At 37.2% G+C, this 23611-nt stretch overlaps 1 protein-coding gene across 4 annotated transcripts in view; it reads left to right on the top strand.

Moving 5' to 3' along the window:
- The window catches only part of Abp1 (Actin binding protein 1), a 282412-nt gene that overhangs the window by 175473 nt on the left and 83328 nt on the right, over window positions 1–23611 (top strand). For 3 of the 4 annotated variants that reach the window (XM_090391757.1, XM_090391756.1, XM_090391758.1), the window contains one exon: window positions 6380–6505. The exons of the other annotated variant lie outside the window; for it this stretch is intronic. In XM_090391757.1, coding sequence (XP_090247883.1) covers window positions 6380–6505 — 126 coding nt within the window. The remainder of the gene's footprint in view (window positions 1–6379; window positions 6506–23611) is intronic. 4 annotated transcript variants of the gene reach the window in all.

Genomic DNA, 23611 nt, shown 5'->3' with positions numbered 1-23611 from the left:
TGACCTACATCCATGATAGTAGGAGGAAATTATGATGATGATGATGCTGTATAGAGTTAATCTTAAAGAAAAAAAAAGATAGTTTGTAAATCTTTTAGCCAATTTAAAATTGCAAAAATATCCATGCAAATGCAGCCACATAGCAGAAGGAAGTAATCATACTTATAATGGATTGTGCTTGATACATTCAAACAAGCACAATGCATTATAAGCATGATGCAGCTCAAGGGTGAGTATGCCTTATCCTCATAATCAGATTTAATAGAATGAATACAGCACAGAGAAATAACTAAATACAAGCTTAATAGTTCTGATATTTTATCTCTGTCAGAGACAACTATTTGGATATAATATAAAGTTATACAAAACACACGCAAAACAATAAGTGGAAGATGTCAGAATAGAAGTCTAAAGTTCTACTAGGGACTAATCATTATTATCATTATTTCCTGACATTTACGGAGTCACAAGACTCATTGTGGGAAGTCAACACAAAGTCTATCCTATCACTCCTTAAACTCGCCACCATCCTTTCACGCAGTGCATTCCATGCTCCTACCATTCTCCATGCAGAAGACTTACTTCTTACCCTCTTGCTCATGACTCCCTTTTGCAACTTCCAGGGAATAGCCCCTTGTCCTTGCTCTCATTCTACCATATGAAAAATCTCAATGTTATTACAATAATAACCCTTCAATAGCTCAAATATCTCGATCATATCCCCCCCCCTTTGTCTTCTCTCCACCAAATTTTCACTACTGTCTGCATGCCCTCAAGCTGTCTTCATAATCGACATTGTATAATCCTAATATCATTTTTGTTATCTGTCTTTGCACCCTCTCGAAGGTTGCTTCATCCCCTTCAAATCTTGGTGACCAGATATGAGTGCAGAAATTATTCCAGATGTGGTCTGATCAAAGCTTTATATAGTACTGTGGGACCACCACACTTTTATCTCTTGCAGTCAATGCCCTCCTCAACACTGCAGCAATTCTCTGAGATGTCTTCACAACCTTTGCAATATGTCCTCAGGACTTCAAATCTCTATCCATAACCACCCCAAGATCTCTTGTTTCCTCTACCATATTAATGCCGTGTTCTGTTATAAAGGGAATAGCTGAAGCATTCCCTTTATAATAGATTTCCCTTTAACATTCCCTTTGCATTGCTGCATGGGCTGGGAAACCTGATGAAACCTCATTATGACATGCAGTAAACAACTAGAGAGGAAATTGATGACTTTTTTTTTTTTTTTTTTGAAAGTAGAACATAAGATGGTAGCTTGGTAGGAAGGCCTCTATTCCAGACTTGATCCATGGAAATGTTAAGAGTGACCACATAAGTTTCTAAACCTTTCTATTGGCTTGTATCCAGAGGCAGTAAATTTGTCTCAGGTAATTTACTATGGAACATGAGTGGCAGAATTCCTATTGATGATTAATAATTAATTGGTGGGCCTCCAGGTAGTGTGGAGGTTACCTGTTAATGACCACCTTGCTTCCATCATTTTCCTAGAGGATTTAGGTGAGTGCAGCGGGACAGTTTTTGATGGTCGACTTTTATCTCTTTTTTTAGGAACAAGCTGGATAAATTCTTGCTTCCATGCTATGGTGCAAGATTAATTCTGAGCATAAGTTTTTAGTATATCATTGGAGGAATACCATTAGACCAAGAGATGTGGTATCCAGACTGATTATTCTGTCAAAAGAAAGACCAGAGAAGGCATTTAGTGAGTTGTTTGTGGTAAAGTGAATTTTCTTTGTCATCTAAGTTAGATAATGTTAATATGGTGTCATTTGTGTGTGTGTGTGTGAGAGAAAGAGATGATGGAATGACATATGTTGCGCCTGTTAGCCTTAGCAAAGCAAGTTATTTTTTTCCCCATTGGCCCTTTCAGAATCCTAGCTCCATCCTTGTATATTAGGGTAAGAGGAAGGGATATACCATGACACTTCTGAATCTTGCCAAAGCAAAAGGTTGTTATAGAAAGGGATGGGTATGCAAAATAAACTTATAACATTGATTTGGCTGACTAAAAGATGTGGTGTATAGAGATGCTGAGTCTCAGAGAAGGAAGGCAACCAGCAGCTTTGTACAGCGTTCTGTTAACTTCTTAACAATATTGAAGATGGATAGGAAGATATCCATTTGTTTTGCTGATGATGCTAAGTTGGGGTAAGTAATGAGGGATATAACTGATACAGAATCCCTGCAGACTAACATGTGCAGACTAATTCTGTCGGCATATGTTAATGTATGCCAGTATAATTTTTTAAATGCAAGGTTATGCGTTATGGATGAAGGACATTGCAGCCATAGTATCATATTAATGGGAATTTGCTGCAGTATCGATAAATCTAGAGATTTGCAGAATGAGGGGGGGGGGGGTATAGTGAATTAAAGTGGAGAGGCTATGTTGCTAAGCTGCTTAAGTCACTGGATAACTGAACTGCTGAAGAGAACATTATCTTTTAAGAAAAATAAAGTTATTCTCCTATTTTAGATAATTTTTTTTATCTATGGAGAGTCAGTCGAAAAGATTCAGATCTGGGTGACCAAGATGATAATTGGCCTATATTAATGTGCATATCAGGACAGATTGAGGGATTGATCGATTGATTAATCTTCAAAGTTTGAGGAATAGACAGGTGAGAAGAGATACTTCTGTACTTTCATTTATTCACTCATTCCCTTCCTCTAAATGAATGACCTGCTCCCACAAATTTCAAATCCCATCCATAGCTTTGCAAATGACAGTACACTTCTTCATTCCACCTTTTCTTTTGACGAACCTTGTGCCCAGTTGTTAGTACCTTCAAGATCCACTATAATCAATGTCCTAGTTATATTTCAGTGGGAAGGTGGCATTAAAGTCTACGTGGACAATCTTGTAGACCAGCGCCACCGGAAAAAAAATCAATCTATCTTATCTCTCTCGCTCAAGAAAGATCTCGCATTCCTTCCCCTAACTTTCAGTAACTGCCTTACCCAGATATCCAAACACAATCACCTCCAACCATTCATGCCAAAATACTCTGTGTACTTTTTTTTCCTCTCAAGACACTACTTCACACCTTTACAGCTGCTAACTATACAAATCCTAAATCAATCCACCCACCCACCCATGGAATATTTTACTCACACATTTGGTATAGTGTACCAAAATCTTCTCTAAGATTGCTCAATGCTATCCAGAAGAGAGCAATCTGGTTAATTAATGATCCCTAGATTTACCTCAATTCCTCTCTTGTAGATATTCAGTTTCTACCTGTTGCCTATTCTATAGATACTTTTGCAGACAGTGCACTGCTGAATTGGTCACTATCATTCCTTTACTTTCCTCCAAAATCATCATAAGAACAAGAGATATTGCTAACAAACACCCATTTACAGCCCAGCTTAAAACTTGCCAAACCAACTTCTCTGTTTCCTCTTTCATTTTACCTAATTTTGTTCTTGGGAACAGCCTCCCTGCCTCCCCCCCCCCCCAAAAAAAAAATACAATCTCCTATATATAAATATAAATCTCCTATCAACAATTTTCCTCTATATCATATCTAACATTTTGTGCTTCTATGGCACTTCTGACTGAATCAATCTGCCTAGACCTTTTTCTTCCTGTGGTCATTTTCCTGCCATCTTGGCATCAAGCACCTGTTTTGCTAACTTCTCCTCACCTATTCTATTTAAGTGGCCATACCACCACAGATTAGTTCTTCTGACACATTCTTGAATGCTAATGATGTCAAGTTCTCTTCTAGCATCTTCATTTTTAACGATTCTGACATTGATTGCATTGGTCACTGACCTAATTTTTTTCAGAAACTGCTGTTATTATTATGAAAATAATAACAGCAGTGACTTCTCAATTATCCAATTCTTAGACAATCAAACTGTCATTTGTTGTGAATGAGCATGTCGTCTGACTCCTGGAACAGAGCTATATAACAGTACAGTTATCATACCTCTAGTTAAATGAACCAGCAAATTGATTCCCCCATGCTAATTGAGAGATCACTGTGGTAGCTGTACATTCTGCAAAGAAAAGCTGTCAATTTTTATTGCTACACTTAAAAGTATTTTTATTTAATACATATCAATACATTTAGTAACTGTACTCCACTGTGAATCAAATAGTATTATACAGTATGGTGCAAAAAAAAAAAAAAAAAAAAAAGTACTAAATAAAGTTGTAAATGGCAGTACGTAAAGTACTGCCATTTACAACTTGTAGTACAAGGCTTGTAGTACAAATATGTAGTGTATGCAAAGGCTCTCTGTCATCTTGGAGAACAAGGGTTGGGACATTTGCTGGATATATCATGTAATTTTATCACTTAGTTCGTCAAGGTTTGAAATCTGGCCATGTTGGAATACCCATTCCTTCAACATACCCCAAAATGAAGGCATCAAGTGATGTGAGATCAGGAGAATATGAAGGGTATGGGAATTCTCTGAATCTTGAAATAGTCTCAAAGGAAGTGTTCTGATAAATAGGCTCTAGAACCATGTGATGTGTGACAGGTTGCTCTGTCCTCTTGGAATAAATCTGCACACAAAATGGAATGTTTTTTGCACGAGACATTCTGTGCACATCATGGATGAACAGAACCAACACATTCTCAATGTAGCATTTGCTATTCAAGGTCATGGTTACACCAATCTCTTCAATAAAGTAGGGCTCAATTATGCCATCGCCAGAAACTGAACACCATGCAGTGAATTTCTCGCTGTGAAGAGGGGGGTTCTTTTGGACAAATTCAGATCTAGGGAAACCTGTAGGTTTGTCTGTTTACATGACTGCTTAGATGGAAGTGCACTTCATCCGAGAACCACGTATTATGGAGAAAGGATGGATCTTCATGATATTGGCCAGCACGTGTGCACAGTATTCCTGCTGTGCAGCATAATCTGTTGCTGTTAAACACTGATCCACCTGAATGACATACGAAAATGCACCCAACTCCTTTGTAGTGACTGCCTCTGTATCCTAAGTTTTACCACTGTTCGGCATTGATTGTGTTTTGGAGATTGTAACACTTGCTCCAGCACACACACACACACCCATGATTCTCATTTGTGTTACCAGTTTGTGGTTTCCCTGAATGCACTTTGCATTGCGGCGGAACACTCCCAGTATGTCGGGACTTCTCAATTATGGCAATAATGACACTATTGCTTGGGACATTTTTACAGTAATGTTGAGTAAACTGCTCACAAACATGTCGTAGACTTGGACCATTTGCTCTCCAAACTCCGTATGAATGAAAATAATGCTTAACAATAAACATCTTTTTCTTACATCAACACCATTGCTGTAGCTAAATGTAATGGTGTAGACTCTACACGTGCTCTTCTTCTATTAATGTGCATGTAGTCGAATGACATATCTTATACTGGATGCTGAAGGGGGGTGTTGAAGTTCAGTTTTTTTTTTTTTTTTTTGTGCAATACCATATTATTCAGAGTGAATATTTGTCATATCTAGGAATTTTTTAATTTTGCTATTTATATGCTGAAATGTATTTTTATTTTTGGAATGAATTTCTCAACTTATTCAATTATATTTTGGGTGAGTATAAAATTTCCCAGTGGCTGAAAGATCATGGTTACATTAAGGCTTAAGTTAAAATAGAAGATGGACTTCATTTAATTGCTATTTGAATTTCTGTCTTTTTAACTAACCTGATGAATTTAGAGATGCACTGTGTTTTGGTTGTTAAAAAGTAAAATTTTCCTTGGTGATGTTTATGTCTCCCTGAAAATTAATCTTAATTTCATTTTTTAACTGAAAATATCTTTATTAGTGTCCTCATCCCTCCCTTCTCCAAAAAATAATAATAATAAATAACAAAAAATTAAATAAATAAAAAAAGAAGAAAGCATATTTATAAGCAGATATATACAATTATCAGCTTTTGAACAGCCAGCAAAAGACAGCAATTTGGATTGTCTTGCTTGTGGTATTATGCACAAGATCAGAGAAGAACCAGTCAGATGTTCTGGAAATTGAATGTCTAATTCATTATGTATTTTATTAAATCACTACATCTTGTGATCTGTCTTGATGTTTTTGCTGCTGCTTTTAGTATATATATATTGTGATAAATTTCTTTGAAGTAGTCCTGGATTAAAGATCATTATCATAAAATCTGGTATAAAAGATATTTTTTCCTAGATTTCTTTTTAAAAGTGGGGGGGGGGGATTGTACAGTGCAGAAAGTAAATTCTCTGTATAAATAGTAATCATTCTAGATGCCAAATTGGATGATGATTTCATTTCATTCACAGATTTCATTTTATCCCTGACCCTTTGATAAATGAATTGACATTTCTCTCTGTTTAGGAAAGATTTTTTTTTTATATGTTTTGAATGTAGATAAAAGAAGCTCAAGCCAGAGAAGAAATAGTTAAAGAAAGGGCTCGGTCTATTAGTAAAATGAGAGAAGCTGAAAAGAATGCTGAAAATGCTGTTAAAAGTTCGGAAATGGAACGACGTCATTGGGTAATTAACATTCCATTTCCAAAGAAACAAATAGATGTAGTTAGCCATTTTATGAATTCTCTCTCTCTCTCTCTCTGTCAATATATACGTGTGTGCGTGCGCGTGTGTATGTATTTGTGTACTTTGATTTGACCATTACACAGAATGACACAGCAGTCCATATTATGCCTAGTACTGTCTTCTGACAAGATAGAGCAACATCTCATGTCAGTCATGCTGTGACAAACTTTGTGAATGTGTGGTTGTCTTGATATAAATTAACATCACCTCCCTTTGATTTTACATGCCCATTGCTACAAAATGTGGATAACCTGAAGAACTACATACATAGGGCTCTTGCAATCATGAAGCACGAAATGTTATCTGTTTGGAAGTAAATACAGTATTTCAACGTGTAGGCAAACATGTGGTGTGTGCACACACATACACCAAACTTTCATAAGCATGGCATTAAAACTGTTTGAATTGCTATTCTAAATAGATTTTTTTTCATATTTTTGTCATAAATTTTTTTTTTATTCAATAAATGTTTCAGATTGCTCACATCACTATGACTTGCACTGTGTGTAAAAGTGCATGTTGTGTGTGTGTGTGTATCTATGTATAGATATCCATTTTATATTAGTCTATGTGCACATATACACATGTATAAATGCATATCTGTATACATAGGTGTGTGCCCACCCATAGTACATATGTAAACTATGTAAACCTATAGGGGGTAGGAACTACATAAAAAATGTGTGTGTGTGTGTAAATGCACATATATACATGTATGCATGGATACACGTGAGTGCATGTGTGTGTGTGTGTGCACTCATGTGTAGATTCAGATATGTATGTGTGTAGATTCATATATATATGCATGCATGTGTGTGTAGATACACTTAAATATGCATGCGTGTGTGTGTGTAGATACACTCATATATATGTGCATGTAGCTACATGTGTGTGTAGATACAGATACACTGAGCAGCCACTTTATTAGGAACAGCATTTAATAACAGGTGGGAACACCTTTTGCCATAAGAACTGCTTGTATTCTCTGTGGCATTAATGCAACTGTCTAAAATGTTCCTCTCGGATGTTTGTCTATTCTATCACATGGCATCATCCAGTTGTTTCAGATTGGATGGTGGCACATAGCTGCTGCAAACGGCTTGTTGTACCTCTTTCCACAGGTGCTTTATAGAGTTGAGGTCTAGAGACTGAGCTGGCCACCGAAGTAAACTTGCAGCCATGTTTCTCAAACCACTTCAACATGCTACACGTTTTGTGGAATGAGACAATGTCTGGAAGTATCCATTTGATGATGGCTAAATATGATCAGCGATGATGTTAAGATAGCCTGTGGCATTCAGGCATTCAGTTGGTATCAAGGGATCTAATGTGTGCCAAGAGGAGCCTTCATAACTCGGTCAGTATAGACAAAGCCCTTTGGTCAGAAAGACCTGCGTTCGATTCCTGTCAGTGACATGGAGAGCATTTATCTGGTCTCTTTCGACTGAGGGTGAGTTAGTTGTCCCACGTGGAGGTAGAAGGTGTTTCTCCTGAAAACTCGGGTTTATTATCCCTTAGAACAGGCAAACTGACTAGTAGAACACACAATTTACAGACAAGAATATTCCACCTTATCCTTATATTATAGTTAGGAAATCCAAGGATACTTGGAAGGCTTGTAGGCTTAAGTGCCTGTTAAAGCACTGATGAATGACCGAATGAATGTGTGCAAAAGAAAACATTCCCCACATGATTGCACTCCACCACCAGTCTTATCTGTTGCTACCTGTTAGGAAGGGTGCATGATCTCATGTTGTTGTTGTTGCAATATTCTGGTTCTTCCATGTGTCGGGATTTGTCAGACCATTTGTTGATGATAATGTGCCAAGTGAAGTTGCATCTGCCTGTTATTAGCTGATAGCATTGTGACCCGGGATGATCATGTGCTCCGCTCCTGTACTTATCTGTGACAGCATGCACTGAACTGGGCACTCTGAGATGATGTTCTGACCACTACTGTTGTACTGATCTGCGATTTGACTGGTTGTGGCTCTCCTGTCACATTTTCAATCCTTGTCATTTTTCTATCTTGAGTGAGCATCAGTGAGCTATTTCTGTTCACAGGACTGCCAATGGCTTGAAGTTGTCTGGTTATTACATCACTCTGGTACATTCCAAAGACTGTTTTGCATGATTAGTCCAGAGAGAGATGTTTATGAGATAGTGGCACCAGTGCATCTAGAACCAATAATCATCCCACACTCAAAACATTTAAGTCATGCCTTTTACCCATTCTGATGTACAGGGTGTTTCAAAAGGGTGTATACAACTTTGAAGAAGAACAGAGAAATAACTCAGAAGATGTACAAAAGCTGACTGAGTGTCATAATGTAGTGAAACGCATCAATTTTTGGTCACATAAATTTATTACCAAATGACAACACTATATGCCATGATACATCACATCGTTTGAAAATGGGGACTTTTGATGGTGCAGAGAGGGCATGTTATATGTTTTGGTTTGAGAAACGAAGTCTGCAACACAGGTTCAGAGGAATTTCCACATGCAGTATGGCAGAGAACCTCCTAGTAGGCTCACGATCTACACGTGGCACAAGAATTTTGTGGAAACAGGTTGTTCTGTGCGTCATCCAAGGCTGCATGCTGCCAATGCTGTTGTTGAAGAAGTTCAAGAAGTTTCCAGAGAAGCCCTGAAAAGTCAACCAGATGTGCTTCTCATTAACTTGGAATTCCACATGTGACTGTGTGGTGTGTTTTATGACAGCATCTACATTTAAGGCTCTAAAAATTTACCCTTGTCCATCACTTGAAGAAAGACGATAAGAAGATACTCCAGGATTTCTGTACAGGAATGATCAGTAGGATAGAACAAAATGAGGACTTTTTGGACATGATCATTTTCAGTGACAAGTGCATTTTTCATGTAAGTGGGCAAGACTCACAACTGCAGAATTTGGGGAAGCGAAAATCTACGCTCCATTGTAGAACATGTTCGCAGCACTCCCAAAGGCTACCGGTTTTTGCACCATAAGCAAGAGGAAAGTGTATGGATCTTTCTTTTTTTTGGAGTCTACCATTACTGGTGGTGTGTATTGGACATGCTAAAAGAATATCTAATACCACAATTAGACGATGAATACCACAATAGATGATTGCATTTCCAGGAAGATGGAGTACCTCCTCATTACCTGACAAACACAAGGTTATACCTCGACACTCATTTTCCAGGCAGATGGATTGGCTAAGGTGCACCTGTAGCATGGCCACTGCAATGTCCTGAAGTTTACAGTATTCCATGTTCTTTTGGCCATACTTACATAGGACAAACATCTAGAAGTTTATAAATATAAAGGCAAAAGAGCGTATTAGATGTTAATAACAACAAAGAAGACAGCTCACGCCTGGCATTTCATTTCTCCCACACTTAGCACAATATTGAATGGGACAAGAGCCCCATGCCTTACATAAAAGATAACTTCAGTGCCCACAACATTAAAGGCTACGATGGCAATCCACTCACAAGGCACTTTCAACAGAAACCAAGGAATGATTTATGTGACATTTGGAAGTCTTTATTACATCTTTCAACACATTGGACTTTAATTTTATTGAAAACTATCGAGAACACCTGTTGAACAATGACTGACCTGTGCCAGCTTCCATGCTCCACGTGTTTCTGTTTTTAATTTTATTTTTGTGTAATGATTCTAAAAAGCTATTCGGTTTTTAGCTATGTAAGTGTCAGGAATAATAATAATATGTATGGAGGTGTCAGGAATAATAATAATAATGTAATTGTTCATATTTATCACTTATTGTATATTTGTTTGTTCTTCCTAACCCACATGGTGGGTTAGGAAGAAAAAAACCTACTAGTGAAACTAGTAGGTTTAATTAAATAACTATTATGACCTAATAAACCCAGTTGAAAGTTTATTTTTCACTTGGTCAGACTATAATAAATTTAGTTTAATCCTTTATCCAAGTGTGTGCAAACAAAGTTTGCACCTGAAAGTATCTTCAGGACTGGGGTAAAGTGGTACAACACCGGGCAACTCCTTGCAAAGGTGGAGAAAGCTACCAACACTCCTATCTCAGTATCTCCCATAATGCAAAACACATCTCCTTGCAGATATGTGTAATGTTATGCATTAAGGGAAGGGCCACTACCCAGACTAGTTTTGACTTTTATTGAGGTCTCTTCAGTGGGAGCCAGGCCCAAGTGGAGATACCAGGCAAAAGCATTAGCAAGGTCATCTAAAAATGTTGAAAGATGTTGAAAGTTTATTTTTCACTTGGTCAGACTTTGTTTGCACACACTTGGATAAAGGATTAAACTAAATTTATTATAGTCTGACCAAGTGATAAATAAACTTTCAGCATCTTTCTCTAAATCCAGAGTAATTTAATAAAAAGGTGGCACACCGTTTGGCAGCTCCTATAGGAGGAGATGACCTTGCTAATGCTTTTGCTTGGCATCTCCACTTGGGCCTGGCTCCCACTGAAGAGACCTCAATAAAGGTCGAAACTAGTCTGGGTAGTGACTCTTCCCTTAATGCATAACATTATACATATCTGCAAGGAGATGTGTTTTGCATTATGGGAGTGTTGGTAGCTTGCTCCACCTTTGCATGGAGTTGCCTGGTGTTGTACCACTACCCAGTCCTGAAGATACTTTCAGGCGCAAACTTTGTTTGCACACACTTGGATAAAGGATGAAACTAAATTTATTATAATAAACCCAGTGTTAGTTATTTCTTTTACATTTGTTTTTGTTAAAAAAAAAAAAAAAAAAGCAACATACTCATGATTAATTTTAATTATTTCCTTTCATTCTATCTTTCTTTTCCCATTCTGTTAAGTGACTGTACTATGTGAGATTAAATCTGCTCACACATTTGCAATGTTAAGTGTCAAGCTCCTTCCCAATATTTTAATTTTTGATATGATCATGTCACAGTTATGTCATGGTTCATATTTATCACTTATTGTATATTTGTTTGTTCTTCCTAACTCAGACGAAGTCACTAGCAGTGGCAAAACTGGTAGGTCTAATTAAATAACTATTATGACCTATAAACCCACTGTTAGTTATTTCTGTTACATTCGTTTTTGGTCAAAAAAATCAACATACTCATGATTATTTTTAATTATTTCCTTGCCTTTCTTTTTATCTTTGTTTTCCCATTCTATTATGTGACTACTATGTGAGATTAAATCTGTTCACATAAAGTGTGAATGTTAAATGTCAAGCTCCTTCCCAATATTTTAATTTTTAATATGATTATGTCATTGATGCCATCTGTTTACTCCTCAAAGATTTCTCAGTAACTCTTGTCTGTGATTTCTGGTCTTTGATCAACTGCTTTATTTCTAATCCAGCTCTCAGATACTGAATTGATTTGAACACTGTCTTGTATAATGCCTAATATTGTGCTTAAATATCACAGTTTAGCTTCTTACTTAGTTTCACACCAGATTTTATATCAAACTTTATTTTTTTTCCCCCTGTATTTCCTTCATTTCTAACAGCTTGACATCTTATCATATTCTTGGCATCATATCTGTGCAATTTTCAGATCTACAAAACTTAAATATCCTTGTTAAATTTCCCTGATTTCTCAATTAAGTGAAAATCTGAGTCCACACGGTTAGACTAGTGGCTGTGCACTTCGCAACCATATGCCTGAGGAAGGAGTGTCCTAGGTTTGATTCCTGTCAGAGACGTGAGGAGCTGAAGGATCTTCCTCAGTCATAGCCAAGTTAGCCGGTCTTGGGCGTGGACAGTAGGGTTTTTTCCCCGGTTTGTCCTGGAGTTTTTCATCACACAAAGCAAGCAAACCGGCTTTGAGAACTCAACACTACGGACATAGGATACACCGGGGCGTAGGGCTGACCACCTTATCCTGTGAACGATTTGAGGTCCGATGAATAATAAACCCTCGACACTACAAGGTAAAAGAGGATAAAAGGAAGATGAGACAAGATGAGTGAAAATCTCATAAGACAACTTTTATGCGATTTGACAACCTGACTAAAGTAAGAAACTTATTTCTTCAATCAGCTGACTTCTCAATTATCAGTTTTGACATTGAACTTTTATTTAAAAATGCTGTTCATTGATTCTCTTCATTTGTTATCGCAAGCCTTCCCACCTGAAAGTCAAATTATTTTTATTTTTTTATTGCCATTGTCTTATCCCACCTCAAGAAGAAATTACTAGAATTTGTATTCCATATGTTAAAGGACTTTTAAGGAAAAAATAGCAAGACTACTTTGACAGATTGATTTACATGTCTCTTTCTGTTCAGTTCACAAACTTCATACCTTCCTTGTCTCTCCTAAAGTTAAAAATCCTACTCTTTCTTATCCTGGAGTTTACAGAATATCCTGTTCTTGTGGCTAATGCTATTATGAACAGACTGGTTGTTCTGCACAAATTCATCTTGAAGAACATCAGGAATACATTTCACTTAAAGAACTCAACAAATCCAGTTTAGTCAACCCACACGTTATCTATAAAACAGGATTCAGTGGAACAAGTTCAAAGTGTTACACAAGGGTTATTTTCTACTGGAAAGACTGTTCAAAGAAAGATGTGAAGGACACATCAGAACCCAAACCTGAACAAAATCGATTGCCTAAAATTTTCTCAATTTCGCGGAAGTCATGTTGACTAACACTCACCTTTCCTGTATTCCTTAATTTGTAATTCATTTATTGTTTATATTTAAAAATAATTTATTAACCAATTATTTTGTTACAATTTATTTTCTATTTCTATGAATGCAGATGAAGATATTACCTGTAGTGATAGTGCACATATCATGCACTTTCAATTGAATTGTTCTCTTTTTTTTTTTGTTTATCTATAATTGTACTGAGAATGGCTATGAAGCATAGCCAAAAATTTTACAAATAAATATGTTTAAATTAATGTGATTCCATTATTAATAAGTTATGATGAATTTTTCACATAAATTAAAAAAAAAAAAAATATATATATATATATATATATATATATATATATATATATATCAAAGATTACAAAAGGAGTAACATGAACCATACATTCAGAGATAATATAAAAAATACATACGTGAATGAATCAAAAATATTAAGTAATATTCTAAATGCATAAAGACAGTTATGATGCATTCACATCGTAATAGTTGCTATATAAATAGTTTTTCTTCAATTTTTCCAGTTTTATTATTATTTCTTTTTAATATAGAAACATACCAAATTTTATTTCTGAATTAGAAGCAAAAATATTCCTCTCCGATGTTAATTCTTTGGCACTCTCTTCTGAAAATCCTTTCTTTTAGACTTACTCGGTGATCCGAATACATTTTGGAAAATTATGGAGACAACTACTGTGTTTGAGTAAAAACTTTAGTTTAATATAAACCAAAATCACATTTGACGTTTTTGACCTTTATATCAAGGTCATCTTCTGGAGCATATACACTATATACACAGAAACAAGCTGCACTACAATCTACCTGGTTTGTTAAAGTAACTGACCAACCATTACAACAATTATTGGCCTGACCTCTGGTGAAAAAAAAAAACTTACTACATCAATGCTAGAGTCCTATTATTAATATTATCTATTGGTAGTAAAAATTCCAATGGGAGCAACAACAAGTCTATATATATTAACACCATGATTATACATATAAATTCCAACCAATTGGTATGGAATGGTTTGTCATACTAGCTGAGGGTTGCCTAGAGTCCTGAAGTATGCTGGATACTAAATATTAGGTAGGCTGGATGTGTGCCATCCAGATTCTTGGAATTTTCATGCCACCATGATTGTTGATATTTGGGTGGTTTATCAGAATTTTGCAGGCTTCCTTAAATTTTCTTTCATACCAAGTTTTTGTGTGGTTTAAAGGTGGCATTGAGGTTATAATGGTGTAGGATTCTTTTGATTTTTTCTGATAACCCTTTAATGTATGGGATGGCTATGGTTGTACTGTAATCTAGATTCTTTTTTGATGATGTTTTATGAAGTATTTTGTTAATAGTATTTTTGTTATAGCAATTATTTATAAATGCGTCGCTGATGATTTTTAGTTCCTGTTTCAGAGCTTGCTGGTTTGAGCAAATTGTTATAGCTCTGTTTTTTTTAGGGTGTTAATGACTATATTTTTGTGATGGGTGGTGGTATGAATTAGCATGTATGTATTGGCCAGTGTGTGTGTCGGTTTGCTGCAGACCGTGAAGGATAGACTGCCTGAACGGGTGACTCCAAGGAGTCCTTAGACTCGTTGAGGGAGGCCCTAACATCATGTCCATCACAACTATTCAACATTCACACAATATCTATCATACTTTGCCTTGAACTCATTCACTGTCATAGCATCCACAACAGACTCTGGCAGCTTATTCCACTCATTCACCGCTCCAAAATTAAAAAACCTAGCTCTAACACCCTTACTAACCACACTCTTGCCCAGCTTTCATGGATGTCTCCTGGCCCTCCCACCACCAGTCCTGTTCTCAAAAATATCCTCTGAATTAATCCTATAGAAACCCTTCAGCAATTTGAATGCCTCAATCATATCTCCCCTTTTCCACCTATCAACCAATTTTTGCGACCCAGAAATCTTCAACCTCTTCTCATAAGGTTCATTCCATAGACCTGCTATCATCTTGGTCACTGACCTCTGGATCCTCTCAACCTCCACCCTATCAAGAAGAAACCTAGGTGACCAAATCTGGGCACAGTAATCTTACTGTGCCCAGATTTGGTCTTATCAAGGCTCTATAAGTTGCTTCTCTCTGCTCGTCAAAGTATTCTTCAGCATCCAAGTGATTTGATGAGCTAATTTAGCCACTTTTGCAATGTGCCCCGTAAACTTCAACTCCCTATCCACCATCACTCCCAAGTCCCTGGCCTCATCAATCTCCTGGAGTACAGTTCTACCAATGTGATATACTGCTGCTAATTTTTTCATCCCAAAATGCATAACCTTACATTTTGACACATTAAATTGACATCCATTCTCCTTAGCCCAGACCTCCAATCTATCCAAATCATCCTGCAAAATTTTGATATCTTCTGCATTCACTATTGTCCTACCCAACTTTGCATCATCAGCGAACAAATGAACCGTTCCTCTCAGATCCTGCCCTATATCGTTAATGAACAAATTGAACAGTAGTGGTCCAAGAACAGAACTCTGCGGCACACCACTAGTCATAGGCTGTCTTTTGGACTCTACTCCTGAATAAACCACTCTCTGATATCTTTCCATCAATCACCCTCCTATCCATCTCACAGCCCTATATCCATCCCCATATGCTGCAGTTTACTGATTAGAATTCCATGTGGTATCCTGTCAAAGGCCTTAGCAAGGACCAGTAGAATTACTGTAAACCCATTACCCTTATCCAGTTCAGCCATCACTGTGTTATAAAACTTGAGCAAGTTACTGAGGCATGATCTACCCTTCACAAAGCCATGCTGTCCCCTGTACAGTATCTCATTTTCATCAATCCATTCCTGTATTTTTCCCTTGACAACGACTCCTGATATGCTGATCACTCAGTAATTTGCAACAGTAGTCTTGGATCCTCCTTTATGCAGTGGAACTATTTTCCCCTCTTTCCACACCTTCGTGACTAAACCAGACCCAAGACTCAGATTAAACAATATGGTCAAGGGCACTGATAATTCTTTAGCCGCTTCACATAAGACCTGTGCTGGTATACCATCCAATCCCACAGATGTATTCACATTAAGGTTCTGTAACAGACTATTCACCTCCACTTCATTCACCACAATTCCCGTATAAACTAATGGTTCCTTCTTCTTTCAATGTACCACCTGGATGATATACTCTTGTAAAGTGCTCACTCAGTCCACTATATCGACTGATCCAGTGACCTCCCTACCATCGGCATTCCTTAAAATCATTCTGCTATGTACAGTTTTTCTTTTACTTGCAGCATGTTGAAAGAACTGTTTGGGATTCTCTTTAGCTTGCATGGCTAATTTCCTTTCATAATCCACTTTTGCTTTTCTTACCACACTCGTTACCCTTCTGGCCTGCGCTTTATACCGTTCGTGTGCCTGCAGGTCACCTTTCTCCTTAAATTCCCTCCACAGTTGTTTCTTTTTTTTTTTTTTTTTTTTTGCAACTCAAGTTTAATGGTGTTATTCATCCATTTAACCTCTACTTGATTTACTATTCAGACTCTAGGTATACAGTCAGCCATAACCTCCTGCAAATGCTCCTTGACCACTTCCCATGCACTATCAACATCCAGCTCTCGCAGTTTTACATGCCATGGCACTGAACCAAGCAATCTCCTAAGCTTGTCATACTTGCCAGCACAGTAATTCCACATGTACCCTGTCTTAATCAAAAATTTCACACAATTAACCACCTGGGAGGTGGCTAATTGTGTTACCATAGTTGAAATCCCAGATAATAATTACCCTCCTTCCACTCATTTCATCAATTTATTTATGCATACTATCTCCACCATCTATTCCATCACCTGGTCTATAGCAGCACCCAACTGTATATTTAGTTCTGCTAGTCTCAATCTCACACCAAATAGCCTCAAATGAGCTCTTTTCACTATCCTGCAATACAACTTCTATTCTCCTTGACTGCAGTTCCTGTCATCAATAACACTCCTCCCCCCATTTTATTCTCTCTCTCTCTCTGTCCCTCCTGAACACACTATACCCTACACATTCTATCCTACTAACTATATCATCTTCTGTAAGCCATGTTTCACTAATGCCAATAACCTGTGGCCAGGAAGAGCCGACCAAGGCCAAAAATTCTTCCTTCTTGTTCCTAATACTCCTAGCATTAGTATACATGAAATGCAGAGGTCCATTTGTCCCACCCCTATCTTGATGCATTATGCTAACTATTCCATTCTGATTTCCTGTCCTTCATACTGGCTCGGGCACATTATATACATTCTTATCACTGATGTCTGCATATTCACTCCCCCCCTCTTCATAGTTCTAGTTTCCCTGATTTTGCATATCCACTTTCACTTCATTCAGCAACACTTTTTCCAGTCTTTGCACACCAAATCCATTCAAATGTAGGCCATCCATTTTGTACAAATCCTTTCTCCCATCAAACTCACTCCACACTACACCGTTTGCATAGCCTGTGCATAATGACTTTGCGAATTATGAAGAATTTGAATTTGCGATTATGACCCTCCTTCTAAACTCTTCTCTGTCATACCGTGGCAACAGACTCACTATCCTAACTCTGTCACCCTTTTCTTTCACTACCTCTAATAATTCCATCAAGTCCTCTCTCATATCAAATTTATCTCCTTTCAAATCATTCGTTCCCGCCACCATGACTATCATTTCTTTCACCCTCTGCTTTTGTGCTCTAATGCTCTTGCTTACATCCTTAATTTTTGCACTCGGTAAGTACGATTTAGTCACGCTCTCATCTATCACACCTCTTACTAATGAGTCACCATGCAACACTCTTTCCTTCATTTCTGAAACACCCAATCATACGTTTATATTTCCTTTCATACACTTGCTTATTTCCATTAGCCGAGGTGCTCGGGAAATAGTTTTGCAGTTGCTCCAACTGCCGCTTCGCCATATGTATTACTCTGCGTAACCATACGATCTCACTCAGTACAATTAATTCCTCATTTTTTTTTTTTTTTTCATCATTCAAACCATTTTCTCTCTCTGTATAATTACTTTCACTCTCTCTTTCATCACCACTCTCATTGCTATCTTGTACAACATCAGAATTTCCTATCAAACCACTATTTTCTCTCACATTCTGGCTTCCTTCTACAACAACAATCTCACAACCTGACACATACTTCAATTCCTCACTTTCCTTACACTTTCGGCACACTCTCCCACCACTATCATTATCTATCCAAACTCCAGCCTCTTTCGGGAAAGCATACATCCCGCACATGTTACACTGCATGAATTCCCTTACATTAAAGTTTTTGAACAGAGACGGCGAAGTTTTGAATGCCATTTTCTTTCATCGCATTGGTGCCATGTGCTACACTATCAATCGTATCTTTAAAATACTAGTTTAAATAAAGCAGAAATCACCAAAAATCACACAGACACACCAAGCTACCAAAAACAAACAATACCTTAAATCAATATTGCCAATTTTCACTCAAAATGCTTATCTTTTCGGGAGCTCTCTGCAAACTCTACACACTCTGTAGCCCTCTAGCGGACTCATCTTGAATCAGGTTTGTGATTTCTGACATTTTCATTGCTTGAATTGAGTTTGATTTCTTCTCTAAATGTCCCAATTAAATCAAATGTGCACATCCATATAATTGAAACACAGTTGGATAAATGTGCATTGTTCTAAGGGTCTACCCCCCCCCCCCAATCGCTAGTTCTGTTATTTACATCTTCTAGAAGGTGTTTGATCTCTCTCACACACACAGAATGGCTAGTTTCTGTGCGAATATCTTCATTATTCAGTATGTAATGTTTTGGACTAAGCAACACAAGGTGTAAAGGAAGTTGTATAAAGTTGCACTTTATATATACTAATGCCAGAAGTATTTGGAATAAGGGTGAGGAATTTTTGGCATTGGTCAGTTGAACTTAAGGGGGAAATGTAGATGACATGCATTGGCAAATTAGCACAATGAGTGCAGGGCAAGTAATTATTATGGGGAATTTCAACTATGGGGACATAGATTGGGAGGAGGAATGGTCACAGGGAGGAAAGGAATTTGAATTTATACAGCTGCTGAGAGATTTACCTGAAACAGCATGTAATAGAGGGGACATAAAGTTTGAGAGTGCCGTATCTGATCATGGTATCAGGGAACTTATTCGCAACCAATGTAGCTATGCTACCTCTGCTCAGAGAAAGTGGTCATGTAGTCTTGACCTGGAAGATTGCTAGACATGTAGAATTTTGTTAAGAAAGGATATATATGGAATTACAAAGCAGATGATTATGACAAGCTGAGGCATCATCTACAGCATAAGAATTTGGTTGGAGAAGTTGTTTGTAGTGCGTGGAAGGTTCTCTAATGGTGTTTCAAGAAAGCAGTATTGGACTGTATACTAAGTCAGAAGGATAAATCAGGTAGGAATTAGATGGATGAATAGCTTCTTTAAGCAGGAGTTGCATACAAAGATAAAATTTGTGGAGGGAATATATAAAGGTAATCAGCATGCCCATGAGCAGTACAAGGTACAGGCAAGAAGGGTAACCTGTGTAAGGAATGCCAAAGCTGATTATGAGAGGAAAGCTTGCTGATGAGGCCAAAAGAAATCCTAAATAGCTCTTTTGTTATGTAGAAAGTAAAAGGAGGAATGACTATGGAAGGATGACTTTAAGAAGTTCTGATAATGGGGAGGTAACAGAAGCAAACCAAATAGTCTAATTACTCAGTGATTATTTTAGAAAGGTGTACCATCTGTGCGATAATGTTGGGTGTGATAACTGATGGGAGAACAGAGGCTGAAGAAATGCAAGTGCTTAGAATATTGCAGAATCTCAATGCAAACACAGTCCATGGGATTAGATGACTTATCAGCCTGTGTTTTATGAAGATATGCAAGGGAATTATCAGCTCTTTTGACTGAACTGTTTAATTTAAGCCTTGGTACTAGGATGGGACCAGTGGAATGGAAAAAAGGAAAAATAGTCCTATGGCATAAAAGTGGTGCCAGGATGGAAGCAGCAAATTACAGGCCAATCCGCATCTCATCTTAGGAGTGGTGGTCAAGGTATTGGAGAAATTGGTAAGTGACAGAATTTGGGACTGGGTAGATAGGAATATGATACTTTGAGGGGCAGCCTGGTTTTGTGAAGAGCAGGGATCTTGCCTTATATTATAGTAATTTACTTACTATAATAAAGTGATTTTTTTTTTATTTGTACATCAGTGATATTGGAACTGGTTTGACAAGAAATATTCAGTTGTTTGCTGATGATTCACAACTGGGAAGGATGATAATAAATAAAGGGATCACCCTGTAGGACGACTTAAATAGACTAGCAGCAAGGGTAAAAAATAAATAAATAGCTGCCAGTTTAATATGGCTGGCCAAATTTAAAGAGATTTACTTGGACAAGAAGAGATCACAAACTGTATACTATATTGATGAGCTGGGCTGCAGGAAACTGACGAGGCCAGGGGTTGGAGGTAGGTGATGATTGTGGACAGATTATGTGGTGGTTGAAGAAACAAGATCAGGAATAAAGAAGTTATTGTTTCCCTTTATTTAATAAAGTTACATTTTTATTACTGCTTACAGATCTGGTCACCTGGTTTCTATGGGGAAATTCAGGTGACTAGATCTAGAAGCATATATGTTATTAACCATGCTACCAGCCAGGACGTATATATACGTCCAAGTTTCCATGGATGCGAAGTGCATATTAAAATTGTAATACCATTGATATTACATTGAAATATATGATGGATACGAAGCATATGAGGATGCATATTTGATCCATAATGGCCGGTAAGGTGGTTAAAGGGATTTTATGTGATTGACACTGAGAGACTTTTTTCAGTACATGGCAGGAAGGGAAAGAATGAGAGATCACCCATGGAAATTATGAGAGAGTGGTTAGCAAGGGTGTTGGGACTAGATTTTTTGCTTAGAGGGTTGTGAGTGCTTTGTCAGTGAATGAGTTAAGTAAAGGTATGATAGCTATTGTGTGAATAATGGATCTCCTGTGATGAATCTTCTGATTCCATGGAGATACCAGTATAATAATAATATCAAGGAATAGAACATGTGTGCATTCACCATGATAATAGTTAACAGCAAATAATAATAACGCAGATCCACATGCATAGTAAAACAGCAGATGATAACAGCAGAACCTAGGTAATTGCATTTAGCACTTTAGCTCCAGGTATATCAGTGCACATCTATTGTATTGCAGAAAGTGATGGTCTTCTTGATTGTTCATGCACTACAGTATCTATAGTACTGAATGTGGTCATTCAACCAGAAAAAGATTCAGCTCATAGCAGACATTTGGCTTGAAACAACTTATTAATATAGTTTTATATAATATACAAAAGTTTACAAAGAGTTGTAAGGAACATGCTGTCTAACAGATGGGCCACATTTGGCATACTATGACAGTATAATACATATTATCAACATAATATCTGGTGTTATAGTAGCCTAAGTTGCTGCGGTTGCAAACACCAGTGACCATGCAATACAACAGTTACCTCTAAAGGAGTATGCATGCATTGGATCAAGTCACAGAGAATTTGGCATTATATGTCGTTAGTGAATTCTATTCCTGTCAGGTTATAAACAATTAGCAGTCTATAGAAATAGGCATAGGAACACTAGACACTTGAGAAGTGGAAAAATGTGGTTGTCTGGTCCAACAAATTCTGGTTTCATTTGTGTCATGCTGACCTCACGGCTAATGCAGGAAAATACTGAACTTGGTAATCAAAATATTAATAACAACAAGGTAAATCAGTTAATATCTAAGAAAAGACAGGTAACATGGTATGGTGACTCAATTTTAAAATTTGCGCTTGCCGAGGGAGTCACCACTTCTAGTTTCCTGGGAGCGAAAATTAAAAATATGACAAATGTAATTGAAAACCAAAAAAGAAATGTAAAAGAAATGGTAGTGCTGGTAGGTACTAATAATTTAAGTGGTTACAAACATAGTATGAGAGAAGATATGAAAGGTCTGTTGGAAGAAGCGAAAAAGAAATGTGAAAGAGTAAAAATTGTAGGATTACTACCTAGATATGATAGTACTGAGTTAAGAAGGAAGGTGATGATAACAAATGATTTCACGTGCAGGCTATGTAGAAGATATTGATGTAAGTTTTTAGACATGTGGGGGTGTGTTTGATGGCAGAAAAGATTTGTATAAGAATGATGGCCTGCACTTGAATTCATTTGGTATTAGAAGCCTGGAGAAATTACTTCTTGGTATGAGACTTAATGCAGAGAGTCAGAGAAACTAGATCATCAAGGGAGGAATGGGAAAAATGTGTGTAAAAGTAAGATATAAATGCCTTTGAACATGGTTATGTATGTGACGTAGGAGTGGAAAATTATGCTTTGGCTTCGGACCTTTTAAGTATGTCTGGGGAGGGAAAAGAGAAAATTCTAGAACAAGCCCAAATACATTGCATATCTAATTATAAGAATAGGCTAGGTCGTAATTTATTATGTCTATATACAAATGCCAGGAGCATTAGAAACAAAGGGGTTGAATTTGTTGCTTTATTGAATGCAATGTGGCCTAAGATTGTTGGCATTAATGAAACCTGGCTATCAGAATCAGATATGGTAAGTAGGATCAAGTGTAATGGATATACTATTTTTAGGAATGACAGAAAAGATAGGAGAGGAGGAGGAGTGCTACTTTTATTTATTTATTTATTCATATGGCATGAATATCAAAACATGCAGTACAATACACTGTCACTTTAATAATATAAAATTAAAAGTCAAAAGTCATTTTAAAAACCAATAAAATTAAACGGTTACATCCATATTGGTCAGATAGTTCATAGCTTCGGGTGTAGCACTTAAAAAGTCCAATTTGTCTCCTGAATATGCTCTGAGATAACACTGAGTCACAATATGGTTCACAGTTTGTCTCTGAGCTCCACAATCACAATGCGGGGATGGTCGTTTACCCCATTTAAAAAGCATGTCCGCACATACACCATGACCAGTTCGTATTCTATTAAGCTGAGTCCAGGATTTTCATGGGAGGTGTGAGCAAGCATCAAAACTTTCTTGTAATTCATTGAGAGTAAATTTTGTGATATCATCTGTAAGGCTCTCCCACTGTTCTTGCCACTTTTGATTCAAGTCAAAGTTAGAATGTAGTAGTAGTTGGGCTAATTGTAGTGGTGGATGTCTTGATCTCAATCGTCGTACACTTAAGTCTGGGAGATCTAAATGTATTGGTAGGGCTGTATTCTCCAAGATTTTCTTATACTCCTGTAAGAGAGCCTTAGTCCTGTGTAGATTCAGTGGAATAATGTTGCTAAGATATGGAAGCCAGTGTGTGGGCGTTGATTTAATTGTGCCAGAAATCAGTCTCATTGTAT

This window comes from Typopeltis vanoorti, chromosome 4 (assembly GCF_054136105.1).
Source record: "Typopeltis vanoorti isolate ZY-2024b chromosome 4, IOZ_Tvanoo_1.0, whole genome shotgun sequence".
Lineage (NCBI taxonomy): Eukaryota > Metazoa > Arthropoda > Arachnida > Uropygi > Thelyphonidae > Typopeltis > Typopeltis vanoorti.
The sequence above is the reverse complement of the archived record's forward strand: the minus strand, read 5'-3'. Positions and strand labels throughout refer to the sequence as shown.